At 46.1% G+C, this 10,337-nt stretch overlaps 1 protein-coding gene across 1 annotated transcript; it reads left to right on the top strand.

Moving 5' to 3' along the window:
* The first annotated feature begins 8 nt into the window (after positions 1–8).
* ctsd (cathepsin D) lies at positions 9–8,600 on the top strand. The gene is made up of 9 exons (XM_035395826.1): positions 9–213; positions 2,337–2,493; positions 3,683–3,806; positions 4,339–4,457; positions 5,184–5,383; positions 5,917–6,039; positions 6,662–6,806; positions 7,223–7,321; positions 7,951–8,600. Exons 1-9 carry the CDS (start codon positions 152–154, stop codon positions 8,110–8,112), a joined length of 1,191 nt encoding a protein of 396 aa, XP_035251717.1. The 5' UTR covers positions 9–151; the 3' UTR covers positions 8,113–8,600.
* The last annotated feature ends 1,737 nt before the right edge of the window (positions 8,601–10,337 follow it).

The following is a 10,337-nucleotide window of genomic DNA, read 5'->3' as shown; positions in this document are numbered from 1 at the left end:
GACTTGTTTGCACACCAACTTATCACCTGACCAAACTGTCTGCTATTTATCAGCTGTGGAGTTGCTGGGTCATTGTTTAGTGATCATTAACGTTAGGTGAAATTCACAAAAGCTTTTTGTACTGGTAGTTATCACTTACCACCACAGTAAAATGAAGTTTTTGTATTTATTCTTGTTTGCCGCCTTAACTTGGACCTCCGACGCTCTCGTCCGGTAAGTCAACTGGCAGAATTACATGATTAGACTGGCTATACTAGTGTTTCTGCATGACCATATGTTTGTCAAACGTTTATTCAGTTACCCATAATAATTCTGCGTTTGATAGCGATATATACAGCCACATTCACTACATACTAAGCTAGATGAGTAATTGCTAGTTAGAGAATAATATCTAGCTAATAACGAGCTAGTTAGACTAATATCTGCTAACAGTCATTGCACGACTACGATACGTTCTCACGTGATATCTAGTTAACATTCATGTTGAATACAGTGTAAGTTACAGCAGAAAAGACGGTTTTGCAATTGCGATCCAGCAAGCTAGTGTTGACATGTCGACTGATTTGTTTATTTATTCTGATTTTTTTTTTTTTTGGCTTGCTACGCAGGTTTTTCCACAGCCTGGAAAAACGTTAGTTAGCGTTATTACCTTACGGCTGCTAAAGGTGGTGAAGTTAAAAGTAGGCTGGTACATTGCAGTTTGCAGTGTAACGTCAATCTTAAACGATAAAGACGGGAAAAGTCGTATTGCTGCGATCTACATAAACTGGCTAGTATTTAGACAACTAATTGTAGTAGGCTAGCTATAAAACCTACAATAACTTTCTAGCCTATTAATGGTAACCTTTAGCAGCCATACAACAAGGCTTGCTAGTCAGCAGCCTGGTGTGGTTGACTAACCGTGTTATGCTGGCAGCTAAATGACCTACGCGTTAATTATCTGGCTAGCCTAAAAAAATCCACCCTTTTTAGTATGCAATAATGTAGCTAATGAGGATTACTGGGTATCTAGTATAGTAGTGTGCCCATGCAGTCCATAAACTTGTTAACGGAGTGCCAAAACAAGGCCGTGCCTTCTCTGCAATAAGATCACAACAATTGCGCAACAATAGTAACAATAATAATGTTACAAACCATCCGTCGAAATGCATAATGCATAGGGCTTGCACTTGTATTTAAGAAAACTGTGGGTAGCAAGACATTACAACGTTATTAGTTTTCTCACCAATCGGCGGGATCCGCACGCTGTTTACGCCTCTTTGTGAAACCTTAGATCAAGAAATCTCTACCGCTACAAATTGGCTTCTGAAACAATCCTTGAAATTCCCTGCCGCTTCTGAACATGCCACTCTTTCATTTTGCCGCACTCGGGTTTCCCGCCTCAGCAAACCAATTAACCTGATTATTTTCAGCCTTTCTAATTGGTTGAGCGAGTAAACCGGCTAGTGGAATAAATGGACTGGACCGCATGAAACGCGTGAATGGGTCGCCATTGCTTTCCGAGAATCTGTCCGTAAAATTCAAGCACAACTTAGCCGATGCATTAAAATTGCTTTAACATTGTGAAAGTAGTTCCGGCTCAGCATAACCACATGGATATTACAAGAGGGTTTATCATCGTAGAAGAAAAAACGCCTGGGACTGTGTAGTCGGATAAAGTGACCGCAGTTGGTCGTCTCCTTTGCTTATGGAATGGAAAGAATGGGGAATAAGGAGTGGACGCACTTTTAGACTGCAGTTTTAACCACAGATAAACCGTTTGCATGATATGGGAAAAGGTGTGTGTGTTGTGCCCAAGACCGACTTTTGAGATCCACTGGACTGGTCCCTTGTCCAGAGGTGTGAAGCTCAGCTACTGAGGAGTAATTCGTAAATTGGGCCAGTGGGGTATATGAGAAATTGCGTAAAAAAACCTGTAGATACAGGTTTCTCCTTATCGTTCCAGTGACAAACAAGTTTGATGCAATCAGTCGGCGGCGCCTCGCCCCGAATTTGGCTGACAGACCGTTCACATTGTGTTATCTTGAATTAATTTGTGGTGATCTTATTGCAAAGAAGGCACGGCCTTGTTTTGGCACTCCGTTAACAGGTTTATGGACTGCATGGGCACACTACTGTACTAGACACCCAGTAATCCTCATTAGCTACATTATTGCATACTAAAAAGGGTGTAATTTTTAGGCTAGCCAGATCATTAACGCGTAGGCCATTTAGCTGCCAGCATAACACGGTTAGCCAACCACACCAGGCAGGTTGTGATGCAGGTCTCCACCTGGGGGCTGGAACCTGTGAGGGCTAACGGCTAGCTGTTTACCTGCGTGCCCGTGTCCCCGCAGGATACCTCTGAAGAAGTTCCGCACCGTCAGGCGGACCCTGTCAGACTCCGGGAAGTGGACGGAGGAGCTGCTGGCCGGCCAGGATGAGCTCAAGTACAACCTGGGCTTCCCCTCCAGCAACGGGCCCACTCCAGAGACCCTGAAGAACTATCTTGATGTGAGACACGCGCGCAGACACACACGTATATACACACACATGCACACACGTGTATATATACACACACACACACACACACGTATATTCACACACACAAATGCATTATATATATATATACACACACACACACACATACATCTGTACACACACATACGCGGTCCTTCCCCTGAATTGCACTGTATAGATTTCATAACTATTCAGTGTGTACCTGTAGCATTCACAGGGCTGTGACCCAGAAAGCAGAAAGTATCCCAGAAACTGTATTCAACTATAAATATTATTGAAAATCTCTCTAACCTCAGCATGAAAACGTCTGAAAAGGGTTAGAAAGCAAAGTGGGGTGTTTATGTGGGTATTGCGAAGTGGAACCCCATTGAAAGTGCTCTCAGCAGGACCGGTTTCTTGATTTTGTTTTGTCGGAGCTGTCGCCTTCCCTGGAGTTTTTATCTGGGGAATAGTGCAGCCACAGGTGCTTTTAAACTCCACCCGCTTATCTCAGTGCCTTGTAGTTGTCAGGAAAAACCTTCTCCCAGCCAGAGTTCAGGGAGGTGATTGGCTGGGGAGGACCATTGCAGCCAATCAGAGTGCTGTAGAAGAGTTGTCTTGTGACAGGTGATTCACTGCTGGGTACAGTGTGTGCTCTGCATTGTTCTGATCACCTGACTCCATACAGGCTGCACTACACTGTTAAAGAGGGCTAAACTGTTTGTTTATTTCCCCCTGTTTAGATACTGAATTACCGACCCGCCCCACTGGCAAGCTTTCAACATTCTGCTAGGCTCACAAAGCAAAACTAAGTGTCCCTAAACTTGCATTTTTGAATGTCACTGAAGTGAAGGAAGTGGTGTGTGTGTGTGTGTGCACGTGTGTCCTCTGACTAATGGTTAAGTCACATGAATGGTGACGGGGGATTTTTTTAGTCTATGCTGCCAAATTTCATGGGGAAGCATTTAGTCAAACATGGCAACCCGTTGAGCAGATTCACTGATCTCTAGCCCACTGTGAGCCCACTCTGAGCCACCCGTGTAGCCCATCCACATGCTGCACGGATCAGCACACCTGCGCAGAATCCGTGTAGCGCTGATCCAGAAAGACCCACGTAACCCGTGTACTTCTATTTCAGGTCTGTAGAGCGGGGTGAAGGCTAACCGCGGTCTGACCGTGGTTGTGTTTGTGTGTCTCTCTGCAGGCCCAGTACTACGGAGAGATCAGCCTGGGCACTCCACCCCAGCTCTTCACCGTGGTGTTCGACACGGGATCGTCCAACCTGTGGGTTCCGTCTATCCACTGCTCCCTCATGGACATCGCCTGCTGTGAGTCTGTTACTCTCCTCACATAATCACTGACATCTGCTCTGTTACTCTCCTCTCATAATCACTGACATCTGCTCTGTTACTCTCCTCTCATAATCGCTGACATCGCCTGCTGTGAGTCCCTTACTGTCCTCTCATAATCACTGACTTCACTGCTGTCTGTTACTCTGCTCTCATAATCAGACGACTGCTGTCTGTTACTCTCCTCATAATCACTGACATCGCCTGCTGTGAGTCTGTTACTCTTCCCTCATAATCACTGATCTCCCTGCTGTCTGTTACTCACCTCTTATAATCACTGACATAGACATGCTAGTCTAGTTTCAGCTGTTTAAATTTTGTAATGATATTCTGCCTGACTTTGCTTAAGACAAAAAAAGCAAACCGTGTATGCTCTTATCATAGTGGTGACACTTTATTTTATTTATTTATTTTTTTTTTCATGCTTTTGAATATTCCTGTAATGTCAATATCATGTGAAAAATGTGTTTTTTTTTTTTTATTTTTTTTTTTTTTTTTTTTTTTTTTGCAGTGCTTCACCACAAATACAACTCTGCCAAGTCCAGCACATACGTGAAGAACGGGACCGCCTTCGCCATTCAGTACGGCTCCGGCAGCCTGTCTGGGTACCTCAGCCAGGACACATGCACGGTATTACTATTTTTAAAAATATCATAACCGTTTGTTAACAACCTGACAAATGTAACAGTTTGTATTGCACTTAATATCTAGATGTATGGCACAGATCCATGATGTAATTGCATTGCATACAGTTATGCTTGGGCCATAACCTCAAATTTAGGCTGTTTAAACAATGAAAACTCGACTCACCTCAGCCCGCATCGACGATGTGTGATGCACGGCAGCCATTTTGTGCCAGAACGCCTGGCACCCTGCATGTGCGCGACAGGACAGGTCTTTAGCAACAGTGCCTCCTCTCGATGCACGGCGGCCATTTTGTGCCAGAACGCTTGGCACCGTGAATGTGCGCGACTGGACAGGTCTTTAGCAACAGCGTCTCCTCTCGATGCACGGTGGCCATTTTGTGCCAGAACGCTTGGCACCGTGAATGTGCGCGACTGGACAGGTCTTTAGCAACAGCGTCTCCTCTCGATGCACGGCGGCCATTTTGTGCCAGAACGCCTGGCACCCTGCATGTGCGCGACAGGACAGGTCTTTAGCAACAGTGCCTCCTCTCGATGTACGGCGGCCATTTTGTGCCAGAACGCTTGGCACCGTGCATGTGCGCGACTGGACAGGTCTTTAGCAACGGTGCCTCCTCTCGATGCACGGTGGCCATTTTGTGCCAGAACGCTTGGCACCGTGCATGTGCGCGACTGGACGGGTCTTTATTGGCGGTGTCTCCTCTCGGCACAGATCGGGGGCCTCGCCGTGGAGAAGCAGGTGTTCGGGGAGGCCATCAAGCAGCCGGGCGTGGCCTTCATCGCCGCCAAATTCGACGGGATCCTGGGCATGGCGTACCCCCGCATCTCCGTGGACGGAGTCACGCCCGTCTTCGACAACATGATGAGCCAGAAGAAGGTGGAGAAGAACATCTTCTCCTTCTACCTGAACAGGTGAGCGGCACGGGTCCGTTAAAGTGCATTCAGATTAGTTTTGTTATCATTTTTATTTAAGGGTCTGCCCACGCAACAGCTTCCCCCACCCTTTAAAATCAAGCATGAAATTAGGCTCTAGCGTCAGCCTGATCAAGAAGGATTTCAGTCAGCAGAAAGAGTCTGAGCACAAGCGCCCCTCCCCACCAGTCAGGTGCCTCCCAGTCTACCCGCACAACCTGCACCTGAGCCCGTCCTCCTCCAGCTCACCTGTCTCAGAGGAGAGCTCTTCCTCTGTGCTCCCCCAGGTGGAAAGAGGAGGGCTGTGGTGATGGAACACAGAATGTAAACATAATTAAGGAATTTAATTGACATTGGGTGAAGGGCGGTGGGGGGGAGGGTAAAACTGCTTAAAGGAGAGGGGGGGTAAAATGAATTAAAGGAGGGGGGTAAAACTACTTAAAGGAGGGGGGTGAGGGGGTGTAAAGGAGAGGAGGGGGGTGAGTGTAATTGTGCTGATGGTAAGCTTGTGTGTGACTGTTTCTCTGCCACAGGAACCCACAGACCCAGCCCGGTGGGGAGCTGCTGCTGGGCGGAACCGACCCTCAGTTCTACACCGGAAACTTTGACTACCTCAACGTCACCCGCAAGGCCTACTGGCAGATCCACATGGACGGGTGAGAGCACAGACAGCGCCCTCTGCAGGCACGGGGTGCCACTGCTGCGGAGGACATTCGCTTGCATTTCAGGGTTTTTTTTTCCAGCTCTGCTTACCCAAAGCATCCTGCGGCTAAAACGAGGCTATCAGAATTGTGCAGAGTCATAGCACACAGATAACGCCTCAGACGAATATCAGTTTATCATCCGGACAGGAAAAAGTGGCCCCCTCAAAATGGAGCCAGATGCAGTCTGCCTCGGCCAAATCAACGTGATACTGGCATTTTGGCTGACATTTACAGCCTTGTAGAGGATCCAGCACAACCAGGCTCGCTGTTACTCGACACCAGAGAGGATTTTTGTTGTCGTTGTTAAATTTCCACTGCAATTAATCCAAACAGAACACACATCAAAATAGTTTGAATAGTGAAATTTTCGCCTGAAAAGTGCCACCACAGCAAACACTAACATAAAAACAATATATACAGTATTTTATAAGGACTATTTTGTCTTACCAAGTCTGGGTGTGTGTTTCAGAGTGCTACACAGGGTCCTTTTGATGTTGTGAGGGTTTTTGCAGAGGTTTTTTTTTTTTTTGTGAACTTTGGTGCCTGACACCGCCCCTGTGTTCTGATTGGTCAGGATGGGCATCAAGAATTCGCTGTCGCTGTGCAAGGACGGCTGCGAGGCCATCGTGGACACCGGCACCTCCCTGATCACCGGGCCGTCGGCTGAGGTCAAGGCCCTGCAGAAGGCCATCGGAGCGATCCCCCTCATCCAGGGAGAGGTACCCCACAGCCGGGCTTACAGCCTGGGCTTTAAAGAGCCTTTAACTGCTGCTTCACTTACACACACACACGCATGTCATCTTCAGCTTCTCTTACCAAACAGCCATCAGTATTATTATTAGTATTATCATTATTATTATTGTTCACTTGTGATGTCACATCCAGTGAGTTTGGACTTATGCGTTCTGTTTGAAGGTACGGAACGGCTTTGTGTCAGTGTTGTGCATTTGCTTTAGTGAGCAGCTATTTAAAACAGAGGAAAAGATAAGAGATCAAACAGGAACTGTCTGGGTCTTTAGTACCGCACACGCCTGGATTAAACGAGACCAGAGTAATGGATGACGTCTGGTGAAGGAGCATCTGTGAGCAGTAGTCTTACAGTCATGTGACCTGTGCTCTCTCGGCTGTGTTCCAGTACATGGTTGACTGTAAGAAGGTCCCCACCCTGCCCACCATAACCTTCACCCTGGGGGGGAAGCCCTACACTCTGACCGGAGAGCAGTACATTCTCAAGGTGAGTCCTCCCTGCCACGGCTGTCCAGGTCACATGACTTCAGACAGAGAATTGATTGGTTGTAAATGAAACTGAAATCTGATCAGAAATAAAAACCAGACACTTTTAGTAATTGATGGTGGGAGGAATTTGTTTTCATAAACAGTCATTTCATTCATAACTCAAATCGTGTTTTGTTTGAGGTGAGGTCAGAATAAACTTAAAAAAGCAAGCCAGGTCTGCAGTCAACCTACATTTATTTATTTTTTCTTCATTTTGACTAAGAAATAAAGGGTAATTCATTTTTTTCCATTGTTGGCTGTATTTGAATGTCCTGTAGATGGCAGTATTTCCTCACCTGCACGTTGAGCTTTTATAATCTGATAAACTGATGTGAGAACTTTTATCAGTTTTTACTCTGTAAGAAATACTGTTTTTTTTCTCTGAACAAGAAATTAAGCTGTAGCTCTCGCTCACTGACACACTCATTCATCCGTGAGCGAAGGCTTGTGCCTTGAAAACAGAACAGCCAAGCCTGCGTTTGGCAAAAACGGGTCAAGATTACCCAAAAAAAAAACCTGATTACTGCTTTCTGCTGCGTACGCAAATGGAAAACCACGGCCTAATTTCTCCCTCCGGTCCGCCTCTAGGAGTCCCAGGCTGGCCAGACCATCTGCCTCAGCGGGTTCATGGGCCTGGACATTCCCGCCCCTGCTGGGCCCCTGTGGATTCTGGGAGATGTATTCATTGGCCAGTACTACACCGTGTTTGACCGTGAGAACGACAGGGTGGGCTTTGCCAAGTCCAAGTAGGTACAGGTTTGGCGTCACCTTGACAATCGCCACTCAGGAGGAAGGGTTGGGGGGTTGGGGGGGTGGGAGGGGGGGGGTGTTGGAAGACTACTAAGGAGTCCGCACGAGTAAGATTTCCGTTGCTTTTAAGTGAAAACGAAGTAGCAATGCGTCAGTGTGGAGTTTGAATGCACTGCTTCAATAACTACAATTTTTTTTAAAGCAAAGTGATCAAAGTAAATAATGTAAGCGAAGGAGGGCTTAAAGAGAACCAGGAGCGCAAACTGGCAGATTCTTAATCAAATTTATTACTGGTTTTAAGAGACATTTGTGTGGTTTATATTTTTGTTTTCTTTTTTCTTTTTCTTTTAAACAGGTACAGATATGTTAAATCAGCTGCCAGTTCTTTAGCTTTTTTTTTCCTTGGTAAATGTACCCTTGTCATTTTAATATTGTATGCTGAAATAAATCGGATGCCACCAAAATAAAGCTGTTTTACCAGGTCTCAATTTGTGTAGTTTGTTCATTTTCTGCCATTTTGTAGAAATATGGAAGAAAGAGGTTTTCTGACTGATGTTTCGGCTGTTCTGGAAAAGATGAGAATTTCGACAAGCTGATCCGATAACGCAGTAAAAACTGTTGAAACGGGCTGTCTGGGTAGTGTAGAGGTAGAAGCACTTGCCTACCACCGCAGAGAACTGGGTTAAATCCCCGGCAGCGGTACTTCCGTCTTGGTCAGACGTTCCTACGAACACAATTGGCAGTGTTTGCGAGTGGGAATCCTGATGGGAATCCTTAGCGATTCCTCCACAACTCAGGTGAAAAGAAGCGGCTGGCGACTCCGCATGTATCGAACGAGGCATGTGGTAATCTACACCCTCCCCAGACCGACAGAGGATAGCGCATCGACCAAGACTGTGATACACGGGGAATTGGTATAACGACCAATTTAGGGAGAGCATGGGAGAAAATGGCAACAAAAAAAAACTGATGATGGTAAATGGACTGCATTTATATAGCGCTTTTATCCAAAGCACTTTACAATTGATGCCTCTCATTCGCCAGAGCAGTTAGGGGTTAGGGGTTAGGTGTCTTGCTCAAGGACACTTCGACATGCCCAGGGTGGGGTCTGAACCGGCAACCCTCCGACTGCCAGACAATCGGTCTTACCTCCTGAGCTATGTCGCCCCCTATGAAACCATCATAGCAGGGCTTTGACTGCTCAGCTTATTTTATCATACAGGAATCGTCATTTATCTTTAACAACCTCCATTTTAAAAGTTAACAAATACTTGCTAAAGCAATCATGCTGCAGCTTCCAACTCCAATGTATTTCCTGATGTAGGCGGTCATAAAACCAGTAATAAAACGTAAAAAGGAGTGTAACGAGCCAGCCTGGAAATCTTCAACACTAATGTATTGTGTACTCAATGGCCAATTTATTCGGTACAACCATCTAGTACTAAGGAGTAGGACCACTTTTGCCTTCAGAACAGCCTGAATTCTTCACAGCTTGGGTTCAAGAAGGTCCTGGAAACGTTCCTTAGAGATTTTGGTCCATGCTGCCTCGATAGCATCGCACAGTTCCTGCAGATTTTTCAGCCACACGTTCATTAAATTATATTACATTACAGGCATTTAGCAGACGCTCTTATCCAGTGCGACTTACACAACTTGGAATACACTGTATCCATTTATACAGCTGGATATATACTGAAGCAATTCCGGTTAAGTACCTTGCTCAAGGGCACAACGGCAGTGTCCTTACCCGGGAATCGAACCTTTCGGTTACAAGCCCAGTTCCTTACCCACTGTGCTACACTCCGTCCCATACTGTGAACCTCCCGTTCCACCTTATTCCAAAGGCGCTCTATTGGACTGAGATCTAGGGACCCTGCAGGCCACTGGAGTGAGCTGCAGTCACTGTCCCATTCATGGAACCAGCTTGAGATGATTGTGACATGTCAGATGATCCTGCTGGAATTATCCACTTGAAGAAGGGTAGACAGTGGTGTACATGGTCAGCAACAACGCTTAGGTATGACATTCAAATGGTGCTCAATTGATATTAAGGGCCTAGTATATGCCCGAAAAAAAAACATTCCCCTCACCATTACACCACCAGCCTGCACCTTGAACACAAGGCAGGATGGATTCATGCCATTTATGCAAAATTCTTACCCAACGAGATTCAATTTTCCAGTCTTCCAGTTGTCCGGTTTTGGTGATTGTTACACATTGTAACG

This window comes from Anguilla anguilla, chromosome 16, assembly GCF_013347855.1.
Source record: "Anguilla anguilla isolate fAngAng1 chromosome 16, fAngAng1.pri, whole genome shotgun sequence".
NCBI classification, from domain to species: Eukaryota; Metazoa; Chordata; class Actinopteri; order Anguilliformes; family Anguillidae; genus Anguilla; species Anguilla anguilla.
Note: the sequence above shows the minus strand (reverse complement) of the source record. Positions and strands in the feature narration are given on the sequence as shown.